Raw genomic sequence first — 27476 nt, 5'->3', positions numbered from 1 at the left:
CCGGAGAACAAAGGAACCAGGCGACCGCCCGGGAAAGGGACAAAGCCCGGAGGAGGGGGGGCCGGAGAGAGTCAGCTCGGGGCTGGCTGGAGACATGGAGCAAAGTGCATACGTGGCCGTCCAGCACACCGCCCCCCAAAATGGACCCAGCCAAGGGGCCCTGCCCACCGCACCCGCAAGCTCCACTCTAGACCATGGTCCCGTCGTCCAACAAACCTCTGCTCCACTGGCCGGCCGAGAGCCATGCCCGACTGTGAAGCTGGGGCGCAGGACCCCGCAGGAGCCCCGCCCGAGCGGACTCGCTGTGGGAAGCGCAGGGAGGGGCAGAGGATGCTAAATGCTCCAAGGTCAGACCCAGGAAGGTGGAAGCTGTGTGAGCTCAGGCGGGATCCTGGGGAAGCCAGAGGGTCCTGCACCCCAACCCCGCAGCCAGACGTGACTCTCAGCCAGCCAGCAAAACAGAGGTCCACCAGGTGACAGGAACATGGTCCAAAACAGAGCCCGCAGATGCAGAGAACCGGACCCCCCAGCTGGGTCCACCCTGGGGGGGCCGGGAGCCAGATAACCACACCCGCCCCCCACCCCACGTCTCCAGCCAGCCCCAAACTGAAACTCCCGCCAGCCCCCCCTCCCCCGGCCCCATCTCCCCCCGGGCCAGGAGGTCACCTGACTCCCCCGCTCTCCAACCCTCCAGCTCCCACCCTGCCGGGGGGAAGGGCCAGGCCACCAGCCGCCAGGAAACAGGGCATCAGCCCCCCCTTGCGTCCAGACCCCCGCACACACCCGCCCTCCAGGGCTCCGCAACGATCACACACCCCCACCCCACCACCAAGACACCCAAGAACTGCACAGGGGAAACCGATACCATCTGGCAACAAGTTCACAGCTGACTGTGTGTTGTGTGAAGAAGTACTTAATTTTGTTTGTTGTAAGCCTGCTGCCTATTAATTTCATTTGGGGTAACTCCTGGTTCTTGTGTGATGTGAAGAGGTCAATAACGGTTCCCTGCTCACTTTCTGCACACATCCTGTTGCTACTTCATTGTCTCTGTTCTAAGATGAACAGTCCCAGTCTTTTTAATCTCTCCTCGTGCCCAACCTGTCCCACACCCCTCATTATTTTTGTTGCCCGTCTCTTACCTTTTCCAATCCTCACACAGCTTTTTTGAGATGAGGTGACGAGAACTATATGCAGTATTCAAGATGTGAGCGTACCATGGATTTATATAGTGGCGTTATGATATTTTCTATTATCTATCCTAATGGTTCCGAACATTAACTTTTTTTTGACGGCCGCTGCACATTGAGCAGATGTTTTCAGAGAACTGTCCACAATAACGCCAAGATCTTTCTTGCGTGGTAACAGCTCATTTGGTCCCCATCATGTTATATGTATAGTTTGGATTATTTTTTCCAGTGTGCATTGCTTTGCACTTACCAACATTGAATTTCATCTGGACATTTTGTTGTCCAGTTTTGTAATTCTTCAGTCAGCTTTGGACTTAACGAGCTTGAGTAATTATCGTCTGCAAACTTTGCCACCTCACTGTTTCCAGATCACGTGTGAATATGTTGACAGCACAAGTCCTACTATAGATCCTTAGGGGACTGCATTATTTACCTCTTTCCATTGTGAAAACTGACCATTCCTACCCTTTGTCCCCTATCTTTTAATCGATTACTGATCCATGAGAGGACCTTCCCTCTTATCCCATCACTGCATAGTTTGCTTAAGAGTCTTTGGTGAGGGACCTTAGCAAAGGCTTTCTAAAAGTCCAAGTACTGATTGTATCATCCTTGTCTATGTATTAGTTGACACCCTCAGTGAATTCTAATAGATGGGTGAGGCATGATTTCCCTTTACAAAAGCTATGTTGACTCTTCCAAGTGTATCGTGTTCATCTGTGTGTTTGATAATTCTGTTCTTTACTGTAGTTTCAACCAGTTTGCTTGGCACTGAAGTTAGGCTTACCCCCCTATAACTGCCAGGATCACCTCTGGAGCCTTTTTAAAAAATCAGCATTACATTAGCTACCCTCCAGTCGCCTGGTACAGTGTAGGTATGTCTTCTACTTTCCTATCCTGAGCTAGCTTGCAGATCTTGGGTCTTTCTTTATTCACGTTTCTTCTTACGACCCCCTGTGATGGGGTATACTGAGCCGGAAGGGGTTAGAAGACGGTACTTGGTCCAGGTACCTCCGGTGTGCTCTGACTAGGGGATTAAAAGGAGGTAGGAAGCTCAGGTAAAGTGTAGAGGACAGGCTGCAGCAGAGAGGAATCCTTCTTAGGAAGCTAGACAGATGGTTGAGCCTGAGGGGTCTACAGGGCAGATAAGGCCCACAGGTAGTGCCTTCTCCACCCACTACCCCCTCTGAGAACTCCTAGATCCAACAGGGCCCTGGGCTGGGACACAGGAAAGGGAGGGCCCAGGTTTCCTTATTATAGCTCCTTAAGGGCCTAGACCTAGATGTGGTTGGAATGCTGAAGATCCCCAGCTTAAGGTCAGGAACATGTACCTTTACCATCCTAACAGAGGGGTACGGGGCTGGAGGGTGGGTGTGCTCCCGGCCCGCCAATCTCCCTATCACACCTTCCACCAAGAAATTATACCACCTTGCTGTGTGCTAGCCCTCACTTGAGTAATCTTATATTGGAGTTACCCCTGTCCTTCACCTCCTGTTCTCCCCATTCTTTCCCTGCTGTCTGCTTTCAGCGCTAGTCTTGTCTCCTCTTACACCAACCTCATGTCATGCTCCTACCCCTAGCAGCATAGTGTTAGACCCTACAAACAATTCGGTTGTGCAGTGCTGGAGGTGCTACCAGAAACAGACACTGGAGACTAGCGGGGGTTACATTACTGTATAACCACACTACTAGTATCGGAGGTCAGAGAGTAGCTTCTCTTGTGTCTAGGAGAGGGCTCAGCAGGGTGATGCATCTTGTTGCCATGGGGATTAAACTTCATGTGGTGGGTCCCTATGTACCTAGGCCTGAGACGAGCCCTGCAGGGGACAGCAGGTTGTTCTACCTTCAGTGGGTAGTTCTGCGACTGAGTGTTCTGTGGTTCAAACCACGTCATGCCCTGTGTTTAACAGAATAATGTCCGCCCCTGTTTGTCCCAAATGGAGTGGGGTAACGTAACCTCCCTTTCCACGTAGCAACTGTTTTCCTCCTGGCTTACAGCATGGCACTTTCCAGGCTGTGTTCTCTCTAAGTGTCAGGTCCCATTTCATTCCCAGGTTGTTTCCTGTTGGCTGCTTCATTCTTCATCTCCTGGTTCAACTCATCTGATCTCTCCTACGTATTTTGGAACGTGGGTGCATCATCCCTTCCAGTAAAGCGGTTTTGGCCTCAATCAACACTTGGGAACAGCAGGAGGAACAGCCTACGCTGTAGGATGGGGCTGTGTGTAAACAGGTTGGAACTGTTTCAGGAGCAGTTGTAGCAAAGGATGAATATAAGCACCAGATGAGTACGACCAAGTGTGGCTTTCCAATTAATGCTCAGTACTAAAAGCACATTTCCAACGTGAATCCTTGCAACACCTTTGCGTAGTGTTCCAGATGGGGGAGCTAAGGTAGAGAGGCTGTGATTTGCCCTAAATCACCGCCACATAAACCCAGAGTTGGCCCTTTCCTCTCCAAGGAGACAGTATGGTACCCCTGCCTGACCTGACAGATGTGTACATCTTGTTCCTGTGGTCCTGGATGGGTGAGGTGGACGGAACAGGACGTTACTTTCTGTAGCTCTAAAATGGGGATATTTGGCCGCCTCTCATGGAAGTGTAGGATTCATTTAATTTACATCTTCAAAGCAATGTATGGCTCCTGAGCACAGTGTAAATGTAGGGTATTATGGTAACCACCACAGTCCAAAAACTGAGACTCATACAGCTAATGAAATGTGAGGAGGAAAGAAGTAGCTGGGGGGGCTTCCTTCCTATAGCTCAGGAGTTCTCACACTGGGGGTCAGGACCTCTCAAGGGGTTATGAGGCTATTACATGGGGGGGTCGTCAGCTGTCAGCCTCCACCCCAAACCCTTCTTTGCCTCCAGCATTTACAATGGTGTTAAATATTTTAAAACGTGCTTTTAATTTCTAAAGGGAGTCGCACTTGGAGGCTTGCTATGTGAAAGTGGTCACCAGTAAAAAAAAAAAAAAATTTGAGAACCACTGCTATAGCTCCATACTGGGTTACCTATATAGTAAACCAGATAGTCATCATTTCTGGAGTTCAGCAGTGACTGGTGCACTCAGTGTCTAGTCTCTGTAAACTGTACAAGTCAGAGCAGGCCGGTGAGAATCTGGACTTTCTTTTCCCGCTCTCAGCTCTCCCATTGAGTCACTGTGTAACTGCGTCCCATCTGTTTTACATGCAATTACAATATTTACACGCTGGCCCAGGGTCTGGAGATTTTATTCACGTTTAAAAGAGCATTGATTTCCTGACACGAAAGGTAGGCATTAGTGCTCTATGCTTCACGTGCACATATTTAGCAAACCCCATTCCCTTACGGCACCTGTTCTGTGATGGCACATGATCAGATCACACACACCCGCCCCCCATTCCTATGTACAGGGTTAGTATAACAGCCAAAGGGCTCTTGGTTTGCTGTTTGCTTGTTAGTGTTGTTGGGTTTTTTTAAGAGTATTCCCTTGTGGTTGTCCTAACTGCTCTGGCTTTCTGTCCCAGATCCAGTATCCATAGTTCACTAGAATTTACTGTAAATTTTCTTGGGTGTGACTCCTTCACTCTCCTGCATTCCTAAGGTGTTGTGTGGCACTGTAGCTGCCGTGCGTTTGTGTCATGGTGTTTCTGATGCAGTTGCCCTCGTTTGCCTGCAAGCCAGTATAAGTAATGTCATGTTTGCTTTGGGCAGGGCCACACCTCTGCAGGTTGGACGGACAGACGGACGGATTCTCTGCTCTACAAACACCCAGAGCCTGTGTCCATATGGGCTCTCCTGTGCTGGCTGAGCACAGTAATACCCTTTTTAGGCCCTTTTTTGAAGGGATTTATTCATGGTGCTGTCAGCTGGTGATCCTGTTTAAAATAAAATCCCTTTGGAATCTGTTTAAAGGAATTTGTTTATCCTGATGCAAAGGAAAGATAGGAAGAATAGTAAGAGGCTGACATGCTCTATCAGGAGCTCTTTAATAGCCTGAAAATCAAAAAGGAATCCAACAAAAAGTGAAAATGTGCAAATTGCTCAGGATGAATACAAAAGAATTGTTCAAACATGTAGGGACAAAATGAGAAAGGCTAAGGCACAAAATGAGTTACACCTAGCAAGAGACATAAAAGGCAAGAAATGCATTAGGAGCATGAGAAAGAAGAAGGAAAGTATGGTTCCTCTACTTAGCAGGGAAGGAGGGTGGATAATAGGCAACGTCAAGAAGGCTAGCAAAAGCTAGTTCCCAGTGGTGGTCAGTTCTAAGTGCTTCAGGGGGTGCGGGAGACCCATCACTATAGTATCGCACACATGAATGAATTTGTCCTCAGCCTCTCATGTGAGGTAAGAAAGTGTTATCCCCATTGTACAGCTGGATAACTGAGGCACAGATTAAGTGACTTGCTCAAGTTCGTGCTAGGAGACTGGAGCAAAACTGGCAATGTAATCCATAGCCCTTGACTCCCAATCTAATGCCTTAACCACAAGATCACTCTGTCTCTCCTTGAAAGCCTTGGGCTCTAGGATGTTCTGCCTCTTGCCCTCCAGTTCGTTGTGGAATCTGCTGCCCTTAAAATCTCTTGAGGGGACAATGCAGGAACCTCATGTTAAGGGGTGAAGAGGTGCATGGATCCTTGTGAGCAGACCCTCCTCTGAGGGGATTTTACAATAAAATGTTTTCAGTTTGCTTTGTCTCCTCTCTTGAGATCAGTGCAGCTTCTTGTTACCCCAGTTCGGTAAAGCTCTTGCAGCAAGACAGGATGGATCAGCTCACTATGTATGTTGAACATGGGCTGAAATTCTCCTTTTTAGAATGACCTTGTCTGCTTTACGCCTGTTCCCATTAAAGCAGTGGTCAGCTAGGACTCTGTTTAATGGAGGGACAACCACCATTCCCCTTGGTTCAGATAGAGTGATTAGCTTAGGACTTGCTGAGTGGGAACTAAAGGGAATGGAAATTTCCCTGGGTAAATATCTTCCACTCAAGCCCTGCTTCTAATGCATAGTGCCTCAGATCAAAGGAATAAACCTTTAGGCATTAAAGAATCCTGTCCCTTTCCACTTGAGATCTCCTAAGAAATGGAACATCACTGAAATTTGTCCTCAAGACTCAGTGAAACTTGCCCAGGTGCTGTTCTATTTAGTATGTCTATACTGCAGAAAAAACACCACAGTAGTGAGCCTCAGAGCCGCCAGGTCAACTGACTTGCAGGGCTTGTGCTTCGGGGCTAGAAATAAGAACGTGGACATGTCCACCTAGCCTGTGCAACCCGGTGAGGGGGGGGAGGACCTTGACTCTAGGCTCCAGCCCCAGCGGGAATATCTACTTTGCTATTTTAGCCATGTAGCATTAGCTCTCCGAGCCTGAGTCAGTTGACCAGGATCTAAGAGATTCTGCCATTGGGGTGGCGTTTTTTGTAGTGTAGACACACCCTTGGGTCTATGATGTATCCATCTCTCTAGTAGATGAGACAGTATTCTTTAACGCTTTGAATAGCACTTCTAACACTGAAAGCACTTTACATACATTAACTTTGCAGCATCCCTGTGTGGTAGGCAAGTAGTATTATTCCTGTTTCACAGATGAGGAAACTGAGGCATACTGAAGTCCTGACTTGCCCCAGCCCATAAAATGTGTGAGCCTGGCATAGATTGTAGGAATTCTTAGCCCTGTGAACTGATGCAAGTCATTTCTCTATTAATGCCCAATATCACGGGTGGTACTTAAGGTGAATTTAAAAAATGAGATGAATACAAACACTTCCACAACATTTTATGTTTAAGACCAGGTGAAGGGTTCTTAGGCAGCCCCTTCCAGTCTGTAGCACAACCTCGCTGGTTGGGGTGCAACCAGAGATGCAGAGGGATCAGAAAATGTCAAAGTCAGATTCAGGACTCACATAATTTGTCAGACCACTCTGTTTATTAGCAAACCGCTTTGCTAATGCACCCAGATGTGAGCCCCTCTCTGAGGCTCAAGATAACTTATTTATACAGCTAAGCCAAAGCCAATTTAACATAAGAGACAAAAGAAAGCAGAAACTGACAAATATACATACATGTCTTATTTGCATACTAACGTTTACCAATCTCCTAGCTCAGTAGGAGCTCTAAGTTAATTAGTTTGAGGACCCATTGTCTCACACTCCTTAATGTTTCTCTTCCTGACAACTATATTTCAACAAACCCTTCAAGTAGCATTTCTTTAATGAATTATAATTTCTATATAATTCATTCTACTTTCACAAAAGAGACCAGTGTTTAGCGTGCAGGCCAAAGGGAATGTCGCAAAGGAAACAAAATGGCTAAATGAATAGGAGTAAATGAATGTTAACGCTCCAAGAGCCTGTCTACATTCGGGGAGAAAGGGTGTTTGTTAGCTCATGTTTTGAAATCCACATGTAAACAGGGTTAGTTGTTGTATTTTAACACATTTGCTAGCTGAGGTGAATGCTAGGTTCTCCCCAGAATTCACCACCGAGTTGTGTGTTTAAAAGGTGGAAGCTATTGTGTGTTAATGATCATGTTTAAACACACCTTTTTCCCTAGTGTAGACATACCCTAAGGTTGCCTTAGCTACCCAGGCAGGGAGCTATTTTGCAGAACAGCTAACTTGACAGTGCCCTTTCTGAGAAAACACATTGATGTAGATGCTGTGTGTTCACTCGTTACACTATGATAAGTGCTCTGTCTCTTGGCCGTGCTCCTGCTGAGCTGTGATGGTGCTGCCTGCTTCTTTTTTTGCTGAATCACCTCCAAGTCAGGCCACTTGGTAGTGTTGTAATGAGGGACGGGGATATGTCTTATCTCCCTTGACCAATATGTAACAAAGGAGCCGTGTTATATGGGTTTTAATTGCCGCGGGGGGAAGGGTTTTTCAGCTTGCTACAGCGCCTTCCATTCCCAATCCTATGCTCTCTCCTCTACGTTTGTCATAAATATAAAGGGAAGGGTAACCACCTTTCTGTATGCAGTGCTATAAAATCCCGCCTGGCTAGAGGCAAAATCCTTTCAACTGTGAAGGGTTAAGAAGCTAAGGTAACCTCGCTGCATCTGACCCAAAATGGCCAATGAAGGGATGAGATTCTTTCAGATTTGGAGGGGGGGAAAAAGGCTTTTGCCTGTCTGTCTGTGAGATACCTTTGCCGGGAACAGATCAAGGATGCCAGCTCTCCAATTCCTATAGAGTTAGTAAGTAATCTAGCTAGAAAATGCTTTAGGTTTTCTTTGTTTTTTGGCTTGTAAATTTGCTGTGCTGGAGGGAATGTGTATTCCTGTTTTTGTGTCTTAAGGTTTTGCCTAGAGGGATTCTCTATGTTTTGAATTGGATTACCCTGTAAAGTATTTTCCATCCTGATTTTACAGAGGGGATTCTTTTACCTTTTCTTTCAGTAAAATTCTTCTTTTAAGAACCTGATTGATTTTTCATTGTTCTTAAGATCCAAGGGTTTGGGTCTGTGTTCACCTGTACAAATTGGTGAGGATTTTTATCAAGCCTTCCCCAAGAAAGGGGGTGTAGGGCTTGGGGGGATATTTTGGGGGAAGATGTCTCCAAGTGGGCTCTTTCCCTGTTCTTTGTTTAAATCGCTTGGTGGTGGCAGCGTATCAGGGTTTTAACCTAACCTGGTTCCCAAGGCAAGAAAGAAATCTGTGCCTTGGGGAAGCTTTAACCTAAAGCTGGTAAGAATAAGCTTAGGGGGTCTTTCATGCAGGCCCCACATCTGTACCCTAGAGTTCAGAGTGGGGAAGGAACCTTGACAACATTAAAGCAGGTCTGCCAAAGCACAGCCCATGCAGGATGCAGTGCAGAACTACATCCGCCCTGAAAGGAACCATGTGGGGAAACTTTAGGTCCTGCATGGAGCAGCTCTGGGTCAGGATGGAACGTTTGTGTTGTAAACCCCCAACATTCAAACTTATGGGTTGTGTCCCCCCAAAACCACCAGATTGGGCTTAAAATTTACGATATATATCGGGGTAGGCAACCTATGGCACACGCGCCAAAGGCGGCACGCGAGCTGATTTTCAGTGGCACTCGCACTGCCAGGGTCCTGGCCACCAGTCCAGGGGGGCTCTGCATTTTCATTTAATTTTAAATGAAGCTTCTTAAACATTTTAAAAATCTTATTTACTTTACATGCAACAACAGTTTAGTTCTATATTATAGACTTATAGTGAGAGACCTTCCAGAAATGTTAAAACGTATGACTGGCACGCGAAACCTTAAATTAGAGTGAATAAATGAAGACTCGGCACGCCACTTCTGAAAGGTTGCTGACCCCTGATATATACAAACGTTTTGGGTTCTTTTAGTTTTGAGCCTTTAGGCTACATTGGGTCACACTTTCATGCTTTTCTCTACAACCATGAGGGCCAGAATTCTTTTTTTAAATGAATGCTGAAATTCTCACATATTCACGTGGTTCCAGAAACAGGAGCTTTAAAAGAAACCCCTCTAACTGTCAAGAGAGTTGCAACAACGAGCATTTCATTTTAGTACCCGTTGTCTTTCGTAGATCCTCAGGCCAGGAGAGACTGTTGTGATAATCTAGTCTGACCTCCTGCATAACACAGGCCAGAGAGCTGCCCCGGAATAATTCCTAGAGCAAAGCTTTTAGAAACACATCCAGTCTTGATTTAAAAAGGCCAGTGATGGCAAATTCACCACGGCCGTCGGTAGAAAGTTGCACAGTGGTGGCTGTGATCTGCTCTACTTTATACAAATTTGGGTCAGCCTTGAAGCTGCTGCCAAGCTTCTGTTGCAGTCCTTGGGTGGGCAGAGCTTGGGCATTAGAACGACCAGCATCCTTACCATGCTGTGTGCTACAATGAGTTTTTCATACTGTCTGAATGAATGATGCAATCATGGTTCCGTCTTGCTCAGTTGTGCTGAGTCACCAGGAAATCCACTCACTGTGATGATTCATTCAAGCACTAAGAGCAACACTAACCATTTATGTCAGATCCACACATGCATAGTGTGTCCCTGCACCCTCAAATGTACAGGAAATGGTAGTCAGGTACTGAGCGGCCTTAGGCAAGCAGACCTACGTTCACCACAGACGATATTCTCAGCTCTGGAAGCATGGTAGTCATGTAACTCCCCGAACTTGCCTTCCACTGGGTATTTCTTCTGAATATGATGTTCCCAGAAAGAGTAAGGCAAAGCTTTATCAGATGTTTAGACCCCATCAGATGCAAGTCAGGAACTAACAAATTAGAACATTTAAAAGCAAAATACTAAGTGTGTGTATATGTGTGTGTTTTCTGCTCACTCCTCCACCCCACTTAGATTATCAGCTTTTCCTCTCTTTGTTGCCTTATAGGGCGGCTGCGAGGCTTAGTTAACTGTTTGGAGACCTTTGGATGTTAGTCCGTAGGTGGAGGAAAGTTACTACCAGCTGGCTTATAGAATATCAACTAATACAGTTTGGAGGCTTCTGTGGTGTGATTCTGCCAGTTTGGGGTACATCAATGCTGAGGTTCAGGTTTTCAGCATTCAGAGTAACAGCCGTGTTAGTCTGTATTCTCAAAAAGAAAAGGAGTACTTGTGGCACTTTAGAGACTAACCAATTTATTTGAGCATGAGCTATGCATCCGATGAAGTGAGCTGTAGCTCACGAAAGCTCATGCTCAAATAAATTGGTTAGTCTCTAAGGTGCCACAAGTACTCCTTTTCTGTTTTCAGCATTGTTCAAATTCTGCATGGCATGCCCGATTGCACCATCTAAGTCACTGCCTGCACAAATGTGTCTAGCAATTTGTGCAATCTAAGCAGTTTCCACATGCCTAAACTTTCTGCACAGCTCTCCCTGGGGTGGCTATTTCAAATGGCCAGAGGAGAAAAATCAGCTTTTTAATCACTTCAGTGTTCAGGCTGGAAGTCCATGGGTGACTATACTATTCAAGATCTCAGCCCCTATGTTCCCCCTCCTTCCCCCCCCCAAAGAAAAGGAAATGAGCCCCCCACCAATATTTGAAAATGAAAAACCCCCTCCAATGCACGCAAGCATCTCACCCATGCTATGTCTGCTGTACCTGGAATGTAAACTCTGACCTGTTATGGATAGAAGGCTCAGTAAGGCTCTTCACAGCCCTGCACAAACAGCTGTTTGAAGAAGGGATCATCTTTTCTTAATATCCACAATAGTGATATTAGCACATTGGGCTCAGCTCCCTTCTTGGGGTGCCTAGGCACTATTGTGATACAGTGATAAAGCAGTTCAGCTGCTGGCAGTGCTGGATAGGACCTTGCCTCTCAGTGCTCTTGGACTCCAGCTCCTGTGGATTTCTCTGGCCAGGTTGAGTGCAGGGAGCTGAGAGGGGTCACTGACTAGCCTGGGGGGAGGTGGGCGGAATACTTAAGAGAATAATCACATCTTTCTTTAAAAATTCTGTGGAAAGTACCACCTGGCTTGGGGGTTTCCCATCTGCAAATCAGCTCTCCCCACCTCTGAAACAGAACCCTTTGCTGCACCTCATCAGTGGGTGGGTGGAAGGAGAAGAGCTGGTCAGCAAGATGTAGAGTTGGAGGGGTAGGACCACCTTAGCCCTCCAGACCCTTGGGGAAGGCTTTGTGCGTGGTAGGCTGTGTTGCCTTGATTTCATCGGAACAAAGTGGAAAGAGATAAAAATGTGACTGTCTCATCCCTGCCTGTGGATAGAAGAATATAATAATTCTCCTTGGTGGTGTGACTACATGGCTCTCTGCCATCCACCCTATCTTTGCACAGGCACGTCCCCCGTTAATTCCTTCCAGGACAGTCAGCTGGGCACGCTTGATACCATGTTGCCCCTCCCCTACTTTCCACAGAGAAAACCCGAGTGCAGTCCGGACCAGGACTGTCACATGGTGCTGACAGCGACTCTTGTTTGTTGTCTCTCTTTTTCTTTCTGATCAGACTGCCGGGGAAGCTGGTGTGTGTGAATCTGTAGCCCGTTCTCACTCTCTTCTGTTCCACAGCCTCCAAAATCACACCAGTCCTACCCACAGCATGAAAGGTGTAACTGGGAAGTGAATGAATGACTTGTATATTACATATCTTGGGGAAGTGTTGCTGTGTTTGGCTGAGGATCCTGTGAGTCCAGGTTGTGTTGACAGGAGTTTGATAGGGGATGGGGGTTGCTTTGTGATTTGTAGGCAGATGCCTGTTGCAAAAAGTAAACTGGTGACAGCCATGCATTGGGATGTCCAGTAGCCTGGGGTCTAGTTTGACCCATCCTGGAACATATACCACCCTGCTTGGCTGACTTTCTCCTCTGTTGTCTTGTTAGAAAACTCATCAGGCTTCTGAAGACTAAAAAAATATACATTACAGCCCACATGTGAGAAGATCAGAACTAACCTGCTTGCAAAATCATGGCTCAAGAAAAACATCAACAAGATCAGCTGCCCCAGAGACAACTCAGTGACTGCTTGGATCTAGGCCTGCAGCCAGCAGGGGGGAGCTGGGTGCAGTACTGGATCCAAGCTCTGGGGCAAGCATAGGGTGTCTCTGCATTGGGGAGAGGTGATGTGCTTAGATTTGGGTTCAAACAGAAGAGAGTTCTATAGAACAGACTGTGGGCTCCTGCTCACTATATGGCATACCATTAACCTTGGTTTCACCTGGCACTACTTGCCCATCTCCCCAGCAGGATGGGGGAGCTGGACACGGAGAGTGACCACAGGGTGAAAACTGTTGTGATCCCTTACTGTCTTAAAAGGAAATAAAAGGTTTTGTTAGTGAGCAGCTTTCTTTGACATTAAAGGTGGCAAAATGGAGGCAGTGTGATCTCGTGGACCGTGCACTGCGGGTCGGGGAGTCAGGAGACCTGATTTCTATTCCCAGCTCTGCCTCTGAGCTGCATTGTGACTTTGCACAAGTTCCTTTTCCTTTCCCTTTCCCTCCCTCTCTGTATTTGTCTTGTTTACTGAGACTTTAAACACCTCAGGGCAAGGACTGTCTTCTTCCTGTGGGTTTGCAGAGTGTCTAGCACAATGTGGCCTCAATTTCAATTGGGTGCTCTTGTAATACAGGTAATATATTAACGCTAGAAATAGCTCCCGGAGTCTGTATTTCCTTGGTTATTATATGTAAGCTGGCTTGACCACAGGAGTAATGGGGTTGCTTTAGGAGGTATTGAAGCCATATACTTCTAAGTAATTACTGTTAGTACTATTTTTATGATGTGTCTCTGCTCCAGAGAGCTGTAATCTGCAGAGACCATCTGAAGACAAGAAATAGGAAGGGGGAGGGATTCATCCCAAAACAACTATATCTTAAATATTTATTTTTAGTCCCTCACCCGTAACCTTTGACTATACGGAAAAATATACTCCAGGGAGTATGTAGACCCAGTGTCAGATAAGTATTCTCAGGGACTAGAGATCTCTGACTTTGTGGATAATATGGAGGGATTCTACTACATTAAATAACATAGGGTTACTACTTAATATAATATACTCTAATAATAATAAAAAGAAAAGGAGTACTTGTGGCACCTTAGAGACTAACCAATTTATTTGAGCATAAATAGAGCATAAGGTGCCACAAGTACTCCTTTTCTTTTTGCGAATACAGACTAACACGGCTGTTACTCTGAAACCTCTAATAATAATAATATAGAGAAGAGGTGGGCAAACTACGGCCTCCAGGCCACATCCGTCCCGCGGGACTGTCCTGTCCAGCCCTTGAGCTCCCAGCCAGGGAGGCTTGCCCCCGGGCCCTCCCCCACTGTCCTACCTCCCCCGCAGCCTTGCGCCCGCCCACCTCCCAGGCTTTCCAATAAGCATGTCCTGCCACTCTGAGCAGCATGGTAAGGGGGCAGGAAGCGGGGGGGAGGGACAAGATAAGTGGCAAGGGGTCCTGGGGGGCAGTCAGGGAGCAGGGGGCGGTTGGTTGGGGCAGAGGTTCGGGAAGGGCGATTGGGGGGAGGGAGTGGGGAGTGGTTTGATAGACATGGGAGTCCTGGGGGGCCTATCAGGGAGCAGTTGGATGGGGTGAAGGTTCTGGGGGATGGGGGGGGATCGGTCAGGGAGCAGGGCGGTTGGATAGGCGTGGGAATCCCGGGGGGCCTGTCGGGGTGGGGGGGGGAGATGGTCAGGGGACAGGGAGCGGGGAGGGGGTCGGGGGGGGGGGATGGTTAGGGGCAGGGGATGCCAGGAGGGGGCGGTCAAGGAACAGGGAGGTTGGTTGGGTTGGAGGTTCTTAGGGGGGGCAGTGAAGGGGCGGGAAGTGGGAGGGGGAAGATAGGGGCAGGGGCCAGCCTGTTTCGGAAGGCACAACCTTCCCTACCTGGGCCTCCATACAGTTTCGTCTCCCCGATGTGGCCCACAGCCCAAAAAATTTGCCCACCCCAATACAGAGATTTTCTACCAAGTCTTTAGAAAGCAGGAAAGTCCTAAGATGGATGCAGTTGTGAGCTCTGTTCTTTCGTTCGTTCTTTCTTTCTTTCTTTTGAAGCAATTTGTGTTTACTAAATTTTAACAGAAAGCAAAGGCCGGTGGGAAGTCCCATGGTATGTTTTGTGTTCTAAAGACTTGTTGCAGTGGAAACTGATTTGTCTCTCCTTATGTCTTTGTTTTTAGTGTTTCTCACAGCGGTGAATTGTTACAGCGTGAAAGCTGCTACCCGTGTCCAGGATGCTTTTGCAGCGGCGAAACTGCTGGCTCTTGCTTTGATCATCATCCTTGGTTTTGTGCAGCTTGGGAAGGGTGAGTATGTCTCCTGTTTTTGCTGAGGGAGAGAGTGCAGATTGGTGGTTAGAGCCAGGGAGTGGAAGTTCAGGCTCCTAGATTCTCCTAGCCCTGCCACTTATTTCTTGTGTGATCTTGGTGGGTTTTTTTTTTTTAAGTCAATAAATGTAATCACTAATGCACATAAAACTCTTTTTTGAGACAAATAATTACGTGCTATGTTGCCACCTTAACTGAATTCCTTCCACTGTCTTTAAAAATAAACACACCAACTCCAACCTAGTGTACATGCTAAGCCGTGATACCTTCACACCTGGATTTATAGATGATATGGAGAGGTTATTTCCTCCTCTCCATCGTTCTCAATATGACTGAATCAGTTTTCTTGCCAAATAACTGACATGGCGCCACTTGTGCCTCTCACCTTGGGAAAGATCAGGGGTTGATTCTCCACCAGTGGTGGAACAAAATTTTTGCCCTGTTACATCATGAAATTGCAGGCACCATATTGTTTCAATCCTGATGACTGAGTTTAGCCTCTTTCTGATGCTAAAAATAAATTCAGGATTTCTTTCATTGTCCTGAGGGTCAGGCTTGTAGGCTGCAAGGCTGTTTCGCAAATTTCAGGATATATCTAGGCAGTACAGTAATAAAAATAAATTGATAGTAATAGCAATATTATAATCCAGTCTAATTCCCCTTCCCCTCTCCCTCGCGGGGTATTGTAGCTACACAGCTTTTCAGAATGTGCTCTCCCCTCCAGAATATTTTTGTGTTTTTAAAAATCATAATAGACTAAAGTGACCTTCAGATGGGTCCAGAAATATGAATTGCTCTAGAGAATTTGTCCCCAGAAAAAATTATACAAAGGTGCATTCAAAAGCTATCATAAATGCGTTACAAGAGTCTGTTCTCTTTTCTACTGCATGCATTCAATGAGGTGAGCTGTAGCTCACGAAAGCTTATGCTCAAATAAATTTGTTAGTCTCTAAGGTGCCACAAGTACTCCTTTTCTTTTTGTGTTCTCTTCCTGTGAGCTTAAGTGACATTTCCAGAAGTCCTTTTATAAAGGCAGGTGAGTGTGTGATGGGGTGTGTATGGGTTTGTTTATGGATGAGCTGCCATATTTTATATCTGTAAAGGGATTGCTAGAATTTATATTAATGGTACACAAAGTATTCCACCATGCAAGGTATCTTCCACTGAATTCAGCCATTGGTTAATTTGGTTTCCTGGTTAATTTTGTCAAAACCTAAGGGCCCAAATAACATTTATTAAATAACAGGCTGTCCATCTTCTTATCTTGATCTCTTTAGCCTGATGTTATTGGGTAACCTGATCACTGCCTGCACAAAGTTGTCTTTTAATGAAAAGGGAAGGCTGTAATTCTGAATGAAATCAGAGAGCCCAGGGGAGAGTCTCCATGATAAAAGATTGGTACATCTAAAGGAGACTAATATTTCTGTAAGCCCTGACATGTTAGACAGGGTGTGAGAGGGATCCTAGTGATCATGTGGATAATTGACCCACTGCTTTAATTCCATGCAAGTGATAAGAAGAGACTTTATTGGAATAAGAGGAATAGAAAATCCTGGTTAATTTACAACTTGTACGCAAAATGGGCACTCCTGTCTGAGCAGGGACCTGCTGTCGGTCATTGTTGCACCAAGTGCCAACTTTCTGTCACCAAGACTTTTAAAAATATATATTTGAATATTTAAAACCACCCCAGTGTTTGTGTGGAGTCTGCTATTGCCCAGATACATGTTTAGCTCGTGAGAGAACAGAAATTCCCTTAAATGGGCTGTATAACTCTCACAGTTTCAGGTTAACTATACCTTTGAACCCCTCCTTGCCTTCTGCAAGGACATCCACTTAAGGTTTCAGGCTCCCAGTTGTCACCTCTCTTGGGCAGAGACATCTCTCCCGCTCCAAACCGGGAATTTAGGCTTGCAGTCCCTTTACACCCCTCTGTGATTTCCCTGTCGGGGTCTAGCACCTGTGGTTATCTTTCTCCAGGGCTCACAGCAGTGTACACCACCTACCAACCAGCCTCCACAAAGCAAAATACATTTATTTGTAAGGTAAAAGCATTACAGAGAAGACATACAAAAAACAATAAATGTTCCTGCATGCATGCTAAAAGCTCACCAGGTGTCACCCATCAATCTTATGGAGTCCTAGTAGGTCAAAGTCTTTCAAACACTTCCGCCAGGGTTGGTGTCCCCCCGTTGGACAGCTGGTCCTGTCCATTTGCTGGGTCAGAAAGAAGGCCCTGAGTCAGTTTAAAGTCAGCCTTTTTATGCCAGCAGCCCTTAGGTTGTCTGTTGGTCTTTGGAAAATCCGGTTTGAACCAGTATAGGGAAACCTTCTCAGGGCGTGGTACCTCTCTGGGGGTGTTTACAACCCCAGTGATTTGCCTTAATTGCCGTCCCCTGTGTTTAGTTCTTTGCAGAGGCTGTGGCAAATCACTGGGGTTGTAACACCCCCAGAGAGGTACCATGCCCTGAGAAGACTTCCCTATACTGGTTCAAACCGGATTTTCCAGAGACCAACAGACAACCTAAGGGCTGTTGGCATAAAAAGGCTGACTTTAAACTGACTCAGGGCCTACTAGGACTCCATAAGATTGATGGGTGACACCTGGTGATCTTTTAGCATGTGTGCAGGAACATTTATTGGTTTCAGGCTCCCAGTCGTCACCTCTCTCGGGCAGAGACATCTCTCCTGCTCCAGACCGGGAATTTAGGCTTGCAGTCCCTTTACTCCTCTCTGTGATTTCCCTATCAGGGTCCAGCACCTGTGGTTATCCTTTCTCCAGGGCTCACAGCAGTGTACACCACCTACCAACCAGCCTCCACAAAGCAAAATACATTTATTTATAAGGTAAAAGCGTTACAGAGAAGATAGTGCATAAGATTGCAATATCTGTCCCAATGGTGACCTGAGCACACCACTCCTTCGGCAGCCAAGACAGTTTCCAACAGGGTCATCATGTTCATTCATCAAGAACTAATCAAAGCCCTTATCTTTGTTTGCTGTTGGCTGTCGGTCACACACTGCACATTGCAGTGGTAAATGTGAACTGCAGGCTTTGTGCGGAGACCTGAGCTGCCCCAGTTGTCTATTGACAATCGTCCACCAGTCTGTGTATTCAGCATCCATGAGGTATGCAGGACAGAAATGGGATACCCCTTACAATGCTGGCTCCTGCAGGTCTTCACGAACATAGACGGACAATTGTAACTGATCAGATTGTGCCCTCTATTGATGGCTGAAAGCAAACCAGAGGGTGAGCAGATGGGACCAGAGCTTTCCCAGGGCCTGTAGCACAGCCATGTTGCTCACAACTGACTACTGGAAGAGAAGTGCGGGGCTCCTTTTCCCAAAGAAGCTGAACATGTAGCTTCTGCAGTACACTCGAACCATGCTACAGGGAGCAAGGAGCCAGGCATCCAATGCCAATGGCAGTACAGAGAGTTACTGTTCAACCAGGTGCCCAGCTTTTTGTTCCCGGTGCTTGTGTACAATTTGCCTGCTTGCTGGAGAATCGAAAATCAAATGGATTTTTTTGGCAGAGGTATAATGTGTGTCAGCAGGAGGGGAATCAGGCAACTCTGTTCATTGATGCTGGACATGTGGCCTGTCACTTCTAGGTTACTAGGTTGAAACCAGCCAAGATCTGCAGTGATTGAGAATTGCTATGCCATGACTCTTTTGTGTCCTTTATGTAACTGGTTCGTGGGTTCCCATCCGTTTCCTAGTATCCTGCGTTGGCAGAAACACCCCCATAATTGTCGTCATCTTCCCAGAACTGTCTGTGCACTTTTCTCTACATCATCCCTCTTGTATGGAACATTCTCCCTGGACTAGTCTGTAAGGCCATTCCCGTGTCGTCCTTCATATCCCTCCCCAAGACCCATTTCTAGTATGATGACTATAAGAAATTGACCAACTAATAATAGGTAGGCACACTTGGGGGTAGTTGATGCTGATTTGTAAAAATGCTCAGGCTGTATGTTTTATCTCACTTGCCCACCTGCCCCCTTTCATGGGTTGCTGGTGCACTCAGATTGTAAACTCATCCTGGCCGGACTGTGTCGTCTTGTGTGCATGGAAAGTGCCTAGCGCACAGTGGGCACTACTGTAATACTGTTAGTACTCAGCCCGTTTATTGGCAGTCTTTGCAGAGAAGGTAAGGATTAAATGGGGCACTGAATATCGTGTCGCCCCAGAGATGGCTTTTCCAGGACTGGGTTGAGGGTATGTTGGCTGGTCAGTGGAGGGATAAACGGCACTGGTGCTAATTTACTGAATTATCAGAGGATTTTAGTCTCCAGTGCAATCAGTTGACACTAGCACGAAACTCTCTATCAATTGAAATTTTTTTAAAAAATCAGCTTTAAAAAGCATAAAAGATTTCTCTTTGAGAAGACAAAGGAAGTATTCTGCTTATTTTTCTTTGTATAGTTACCCTGTGAACTTACAACTTTCTCAAAGATAGGGAAATGCTTTATCTCAGATTTGATTAGCGAGCAAGCCTACCCTCACCTTCAGCCCCCAACTAAAACCCCTCCAACGCATTATTAAGGATCTACAACCTACCCTGAAGGATGACCCAACACGCTCACAAATCTTGGGAGACAGGCCAGTCCTTGCCTACAGACAGCCCCGCAACCTGAAGCAAAGACTCACCAACAACCACATACCACACAACAGAACCACTAACCCAGGAACCTATCCTTGCAACAAAGCCCGTTGCCAACTGTGCCCACATATCTATTCAGGGGACACCATCACAGGGCCTAATAACATCAGCCACACGATCAGAGGCTCGTTCACCTGCACATCCACCAATGTGATATATGCCATCATGTGCCAGCAATGCCCCTCTGCCATGTACATTGGTCAAACTGGACAGTCTCTACGTAAAAGAATAAATGGACACAAATCAGATGTCAAGAATTATAACATTTATAAACCAGTTGGAGAACACTTCAGTCTCTCTGGTCACGCCATTACAGACATGAAGGTCGCTATCTTAAAACAAAAAAAATTTCAAATCCAGACTCCAGCGAGAAACTGCTGAATTGGAATTCATTTGCAAATTGGATACTATTAATTTAGGCTTAAATAGAGACTGGGAGTGGCTAAGTCATTATGCAAGGTAGTCTGTTTCCTCTTGTTTTTTCCTACCCCCCCCCCCCCCCAGATGTTCTGGTTTAACTTGGATTTATGCTGGAAATGGCCCTCCTTGATTATCATACACATTGTAAGGAGAGTGGTCAGTTTGGATGAGCTATTACCAGCAGGAGAGTGAGTTTGTGTGGGGGTGTGTGTGAGAAAACCTGGATTTGTGCTGGCAATGGCCCACCTTGATTTTCATACACATTGTAAGGAGAGTGGTCACTTTGGATAAGCTATTACCAGCAGGAGAGTGAGTTTGTGTGTGTGGTTTTTGGAAAAGGGGGAGGGGGGTGAGAACCTGGATTTGTGCTGGAAATGGCCCACCTTGATTATCATACACATTGTAAGGAGAGGTTTCAGAGTAACAGCCATGTTAGTCTGTATTCGCAAAAAGAAAAGGAGGACTTGTGGCACCTTAGAGACTAACCAATTTATTTGAGCATGAGATTTCGTGAGCTAAAGTGAGGGTTAGTCTCTAAGGTGCCACAAGTCCTCCTTTTCTTTTTGCGAATACAGACTAACACGGCTGTTACTCTGAAACCTTATAAAAAGCGTTTCCATAGAATAGATAAAAGTGGATGAGAATTTTGAAATCTGGGTTTTATGAAAAAAAACTTCTTTCAGGGAGCTATACAGGCACTTTTTTTGTTCAATAACATATTTATAACTTGTCCCTCCTAGCTTCGTCCTGGCAAATTCACACACCCCCAACCCCTCCCCCCGGCCTTTTAAATTCTTGCCTGACCTTTGGGAGACACTGCTGTCTTTGCAGAATTCCTTGGTTTTTCAGAGGATTTGATTCCCCTTTCAACTCAGTGCCTGCCGCTCTAGAGGAACATTGTTCAAGGCTTTGTTGCAAAATATATTTCCCTCCCCTTTCCTGCTTTGCTGAACTTTATCACCTTTAGAAGAAGGAAAAAAACACAAACAAACCCTCTCCTCCAATTTCCCAGCAATTACCCTGGGCCAAGTGAAATCTTTGTTTTTTATTTTCTATTTATTATCGTAATAACAATACCGCTGTACATCTTTGGAGCACTTTTACTCCACACAAAGCTTACTCTCAGGTCTTTTGCAGAGTATGAGTCAAATTTGGCTCCTGGTTACATAGGTGTAAAATCCACATGAACTCTACTGACACACAGGTGTAACCAAGAGTAGAATTTAGCACTGTTCATGTAGCAACCATCCTATATCTTCCTTATCACCTCTCTACTCTGTGTCTCTTTTGCAATCTTACTTGATAACCTCCCTTCTTCCTTGTCTCTGTGCCTCTTCATTTTTCTCTCCAGCATTAGTGCATACTTGTGTTAACAAGCAATATTTCTGCCAACATATGAGGGGTGTTTTATATCTCAGTCCCTCCAGCAAAGTCTTCTTCATTGGAGCTGGATGCTCCTTTTTTCTGCCCCTTTAACAGGTGCCTGTGAGATGCAAAACAGGGCAGGGTGTAGGGGTCAGAGGTTGACTGGATTGTAAACAGTTTGTTTGTTCTTTCATGAAAATGGTGGTTTGCTAATATAAGAATATATTGGGTAATATTTATCTCTGTAAATACATTTTGGGATGTTGTTTGCATGGAAGATGTTAAATGTGGATGTCCAGTTTTTGGTGGGTTGATCTTCCCACATCCTGCAAAATCCCAGACATGTCAGGATCAGTTCCATGGGATCTTGCATTTCTAAGGCACTTCGCAGGCCACTCTGGTGTGGAATACAGTGCACATTTAACAGCTCTTGCTGAAGTACATTTAGGACAGAAAGTGAAGAGTAACGCAATTAGAATCAAATAGGACAAATAAGCCCTTTAGGGCAGAGACCATGTCTTCCTTTTTATTCATACAGCACCCAATACAATAGGGCCCCAATCAGGACTGGAACCTTTGGCTGTTACCACTGTGCAAATAATTGATGATAAAGCTATCCAATTGAAACTCATGGTGGGTTTTGGGCAGGAGACTCTCATTACTCACATGGTGGTGAGGTAGAACTGCACATGCCTTTTTCTCTAGGCAGCTTTTGTTTAGAGTCTCTTGCCCTGAAATAGATGAGTCTCGCAGTCATTCCATATCTACAAGTTGGCCTAACTGAAGAGACCTACGCTTCTTGCTTGTTTAGTTTTTTCTTTAACAAAATGCAAGGTAGAGAAATCTTCCTTGTCTAATACTTACTTTCACCAGCCACATAATGGAAGAGGCAAGTGATCTGTCTCACTGATAGTCTGCTACATTCACTTATTCCTCTCATGTGCCCTTTCTTATCCTCCATTCATATTTTAGTTTCCACCTTCCCAAAGCTAGCACTTCTCCTCGAATATCACCACAGAGCTCTAAGCCTGCTACAGTAATGATACAGCAAGAGGACTATTTTTCTTCTTTCTCCAGTAACAGAAGTACGCTCATATCACACAAGGTTGCACAACATCTAGTCGCTGGATCTCTTGCAGGCTAATATCAATAGGCCTTCTGTATAAAGTGCTGGCTCTTTAAAATGGGTAATTTTTTTCAAAGCCTGTTAAATTCTGAGTAGGTGGGTGACAATAAATCCTATTTCCAAAGGAAATACATTTCTATTTTGTGTGTCCCTGTTTTCTTTTAGACCAATCACTGTACTCTTTGGACAAAACGAACTCTTAGCGGTACGAGCTCCGTGAATTTGAACCTTGGCTGTCAATTGTAGCAAAGTACACATCAAGTTCGAAATATTTTTTGCAGCAACTTGGTTGGCTCTGAGGTCTGGGAGGTAGAAGGGTTGGTATGTTCCCATGACATTTCATTTTGTGTCTGAATGGAGTTAATTAACTATTTTTCATTAATATTTTTCCTGCGACTGTTTTATATTTACATGATCAGTAAACAGTGGAAAATAACAATATTGTAGTCTCGTATTCAAATGTGGAAACTTTGGAGACTTTATAGCCTGTCTGTCTGCAATTCCCCCCCAGTCCTTGGCTCTGTCTTTTCTTTCTGTTGTGAAGTGTTTTTATTACATTAAGAACAGCAATAAAATTTTATGGCAAAGAAAACATGTGACCATATTACCCTTTGCAAAATAGCATTTTCTTATGAGCTTTCTGTTTACATCTCTAATGCAGATCCAAAAGGAGAGCAAAAGTCCATTCCTACACCTAGGGCCTGGTTTACACTTAAAAGTTGTACCAGTATTACTATTATGGGACAGAAAGGGATGAGATGTTTTGGTTTGTTTTTTTTAAATCTGGATAGTTATACTGGTAAAAGCCTTAATGTGGATGCACTTGTGATGCATTGCCCCTGGGGTGCCACTTGGAACTGGGGTACCACTGAGCCCACCTGACCCGCCAGCCTGGGCTCCCTTTTGCACTTTGGTGCTATGATAAGTTGCCAAGCTTTCCAAGCTTGCTCTTTCACCAGCACACACACACAGGTAGGGATACACCCAGCTGCAGCTTCACACAGATGCTGAGATTGGCTCTGCATGGGAAGGCTCAGCTAAGGCATCTCCTTGTCGCTAAGGCACCTTCCCCCACCCTGAGTGTAAACCCAGAATTATACCATCTTCTGCTGCACAGGGAACTGTACAGCGTAAACTCATGAAATTCGCCCCCTCCCTCAATATGGAGGAAGATATGCAACAGCTTTCTGCCCCAAATATGATTTCTACACACTGGTTTTAGACAGTTTATTAGCAAGTTTATTAACTACAAAAGATAGATTTTAAGTGATAGCAAACAGATCAAGGCAGATTATCTTGGTAAATAAACAAAGCTGGAGACTGAGTTTAACACACTAGATAGGTAGGAAATGAATTAGCAAATTCTCACCCTGAGTGATAAACAGGCTGGCAGATTCCTAAGGCACAAGCTCTATTGGCTTTCATACACAGGCTAAAAATCCCTCTAACCTGGGATCATCACTTCCCCAGTTCAGTCCTTGCCCCTCAGGTGTTTCCAGGTGTGTTGTTGTGAGGAGAGTGAGGTACCATCATGATGTCATTGTCCCCCTTTTAGATCTTCTTCCCACTTGCTGGAAAGCTCTTTTGCTGTGACCTGAGTCAAACAGTTCCCATTGTGTAGTGCTATCTCTGAGAGGTTTCTGTTCTACACAGTTCCTGGGGTAATCCTGGTGCTTGTGTGCATTTTCTCAATAAACCATTCACATTGTTTGGCCTTTTTACTGTTGTACCTGAAAGGCTGCTTGTGGGTGTGTTCAACCTCAGAATGGGTTTCAGTAACACCTACATAGCCAAACTTCATAACTTCATATATGATGATAGCACATACAATTCAATGAGAGGTTAATGTCTAGCAGATCAAGACTTTTACAATGATACCTCACAAGGCATACTTCGTACAAAACATATCCTAATGACAGTGGTGAATATTGGGGAGTCATGGTGTCACACACTTATGCCAGTATAAGGGTATCTTATGTCAGTATAGTTATTCTGCTTCCTGTACATGAATAGGTCACAACTGCATCCATGCTGTACCAGTTTAAACTATATAAATATAGTTAAAGGGAGAGAACGTTCTAATATAGATGTGACCCCTGTTTTTCCTCCACTGCTACTACAGACTGTCTTTTTTCTCTCTTCTAGTGATATGCTAATGTTTACTTAGTACCTTCTCTCCAAGCATGTCGAGGTGCTTTTTGGCCAGGTATTGCCTAGTGAAGAGGCAATGTGATCTAGCAATTAGAACAGGTGCTGGGAGTCTGAACACTTGGGGCTAGAGTCTGCATCTAGATTTGTTTGGCTGGAAGACTGCCTAGTCATCCGTGGAGCTCAGGGGTTTGACCATACGGAACCAGTTGCAGCAGCTGGTTCTTGAATTATATTCCTGGGTCTACCTCTGGTTTGTTATGGTTTCAATTAAAGTTATTATATGGATGATGAGTATTTTGGAGCAAAATTGAAGGGAGAAACCAAGAGGATTGGGGTGGCCTTGACTGCCTGCGAACTACCTTCTGATCTTGGATTTGGATCTGATCTGATAAAGCCATAAAGTTCTCCGAGGAAGTGAGCCACATAAACTGTATCCTGATTATTCCCATTGCAGTTCTGCAGCTGTTGCATTTAGACCCATAGCTCTATTGAAGGCCTGCTTAAAGAAATCAGACTGTAAGGATTTGTTTAAAGAAAAAATATAATAGCTTCACTGGGGCAGTTTTAAAGCTGGCACCTTTAATCTGTGGCACCACATAAGAATACATTGGTATATTTAGACGTGGAAAACATGAAGAGGACATTCTAAAGTCAAAAACCAGATTTTAATTTTTTTTTTAAATTTCTTAATTATTAAAACTGAACATTCTTAAAATCCTAACTTCCTTTTTTCTATTGATGCTGGGTGATTTAATTCAATGTGTTAAAAAAAAAAAAGTGGTCGGTGAAAAGAGTCACATTCAATTTCTGGTTCTTGTGCCCAATGCTGCAATATTTGGTTACAGACACTGCTGTGGCATGCTTAAACCCAAACCAAAAACTTGTTCTCACCAATTTTTTTTTTTGGAGGGGTGCATGTGTGAAGGGTGAGTAATTAAATTCAGATTTCTGTTAGGTCACAACTTTTAAAAAATTCTTGAATTCTGGTTTTAAATCATTTGCCTGTGAGCCTCAAAGTGACTGCCTTAAATCAATTGTGGTGGCAATACTGAGAATTAAGGCTTCCATTCTGTCCTTAACTCACTTCACTGTGTTCTCAGAGACCTAACACAGAGAGCTGCAGCTTTTGAACCGACACAGGGTGAATTAAGGACAGACGTAGGTAGGCTGAATTTCAAACATTTGCCATGGAGGGTTTAGATTAGCCCCCAAACCTCATTTTTTCCTTTAATCATATGCAAACTATATAATCCTGTACTCTTGGGTCCCCCACCTCATGGACTGGTTCATTGTTCAGGGTAAAACGGTCTTTAAAAGAACGATTGTGTCTGGCAAACTTCCCACTGTACGTGGGACTCTTTTTAAAATAAGAGTTAGGCACTGAAGAGCCAAACCTTCAGAGACTAAGCAAAGCAGCACAGAATAAATCCATAAAAGCCCAGTAGAAATATTATCTACCTACTCCGGTTGCAAGGCAACATCTTGGCTTTGTGTTTGTAAATGTATCTTTATTTTTAATTGAATCTCTTTCCCTTGTGCTAGGAAGTTCCCTTTTGATCTACCTCCTTCAGTGAGGTTCATTTTGCTAATTCCATGGCAGGAGAAAAAGAAAATTGCCTTGTTTGTGACAAATCCCCTGATTAGAACAGATCTGAAGGAGGGAAAGTTTACTCTCTTCCACTCTCCTGGCAATAATGGCAGTTGAATGCACTGAAAAAGCCTGTCAGGACAAATTTGTAATGAGACCAAGGGATGGAGTGAAGAAACCTTTGTGAATAGCAAAGATTGGTCAGGTTATAGAGGTCTGGTTTGTTCTGGAGTCCCATGAAAGAGAAGCTAAGAAATATTCTGTTGAATTGACAGGGAAATTTGCAGTGCTTGGCTGGTAATTTAACAAAATCTCAGGCTTGAAGGATCTCAGAGGATAAACTGCGGACAGATACTGACAATACATAGGGCCACAGATTGAACAAGTGTTTTCATTGTCCATGTTCCCTGCACTCCATACCCAGAGTTAATTCTACGTAATCATTCAGAGAGCAGCAGACAATTAACATTGTTACAACAGTCAGTAGATTTTTCTTCTAATGCCTGCTGGCTGGCTGGCTGACTCAGGGGACCAGTAATGGGGCATAGACCTTGGACATGAAGCTCACTTATGCAGATCTAATGGTGGCAAACTCCTGACAGTTTGGAATGAGTTTGGGAGTCAGAGTGCAAATACCTAGTGGACAGGTGCTCACATGGCAACACCCAGCGCCACAACTTCCTCCTGCTTTCCCCCCACTTTCAGATCTTTAGCAGAGAGGCCAAGGGCTATGGAAACTGAACTCCCCTCTCATCTTTTGAATTTGGCCCTGCAGATCACACTTGAGGCATGTACGGGAATGGGGGTAAGGAAAGCTTGCCCTGTTGTTGCCCATGCTATTCCAGTTGTGTGGGTATGATGAGAAGAGAGGCTGTTTCCATGGCTGTCAGTCGGTCACCTTCTACCAGCACTTGAGGTTTCAAGGAAAACTGCTGTTACAAGATAAACTTCAGTGTTCCTCTTTGTCATCGTGTGTGTGTGTGAGAGAGAGAGAGAGAAGTGGGTGAAGGTATCAAAATGGGAGAGTGAATGGAGAGTCTGGAAAAGCAGACAGTGTTCTATGCAGCTCTAAATCATATTGGGCTGGCCACAGGTTGAAGACTTAATCAGGCATTTCACACTGGAGGGTGAATAACACAATTATGCAGGATTGCTTTATGGGCTTGTTGCTCTCTAACCACCAATTTAATCTCCAAGCAAAGATGAATGCTAACGTCTGAGGCCAAGTGGGCATAGTTGATGCAGGCACATGCCAATTGCCTGAGGTCAG

At 45.1% G+C, this 27476-nt stretch overlaps 1 protein-coding gene across 1 annotated transcript in view; it reads left to right on the top strand.

Annotated features, from left to right (window-relative positions):
* The window catches only part of SLC7A5 (solute carrier family 7 member 5), a 60813-nt gene that overhangs the window by 12873 nt on the left and 20464 nt on the right, over positions 1–27476 (top strand). Inside the window, exon 2 of the mRNA XM_084644321.1 lies at positions 14741–14866. Coding sequence (XP_084500447.1) covers positions 14741–14866 — 126 coding nt within the window. The remainder of the gene's footprint in view (positions 1–14740; positions 14867–27476) is intronic.

The sequence above is a fragment of the Lepidochelys olivacea genome, assembly GCF_965140295.1.
Source record: "Lepidochelys olivacea isolate rLepOli2 genome assembly, chromosome: 12".
Classification (NCBI taxonomy): Eukaryota; Metazoa; Chordata; order Testudines; family Cheloniidae; genus Lepidochelys; species Lepidochelys olivacea.
The sequence above is the reverse complement of the archived record's forward strand: the minus strand, read 5'-3'. Positions and strand labels throughout refer to the sequence as shown.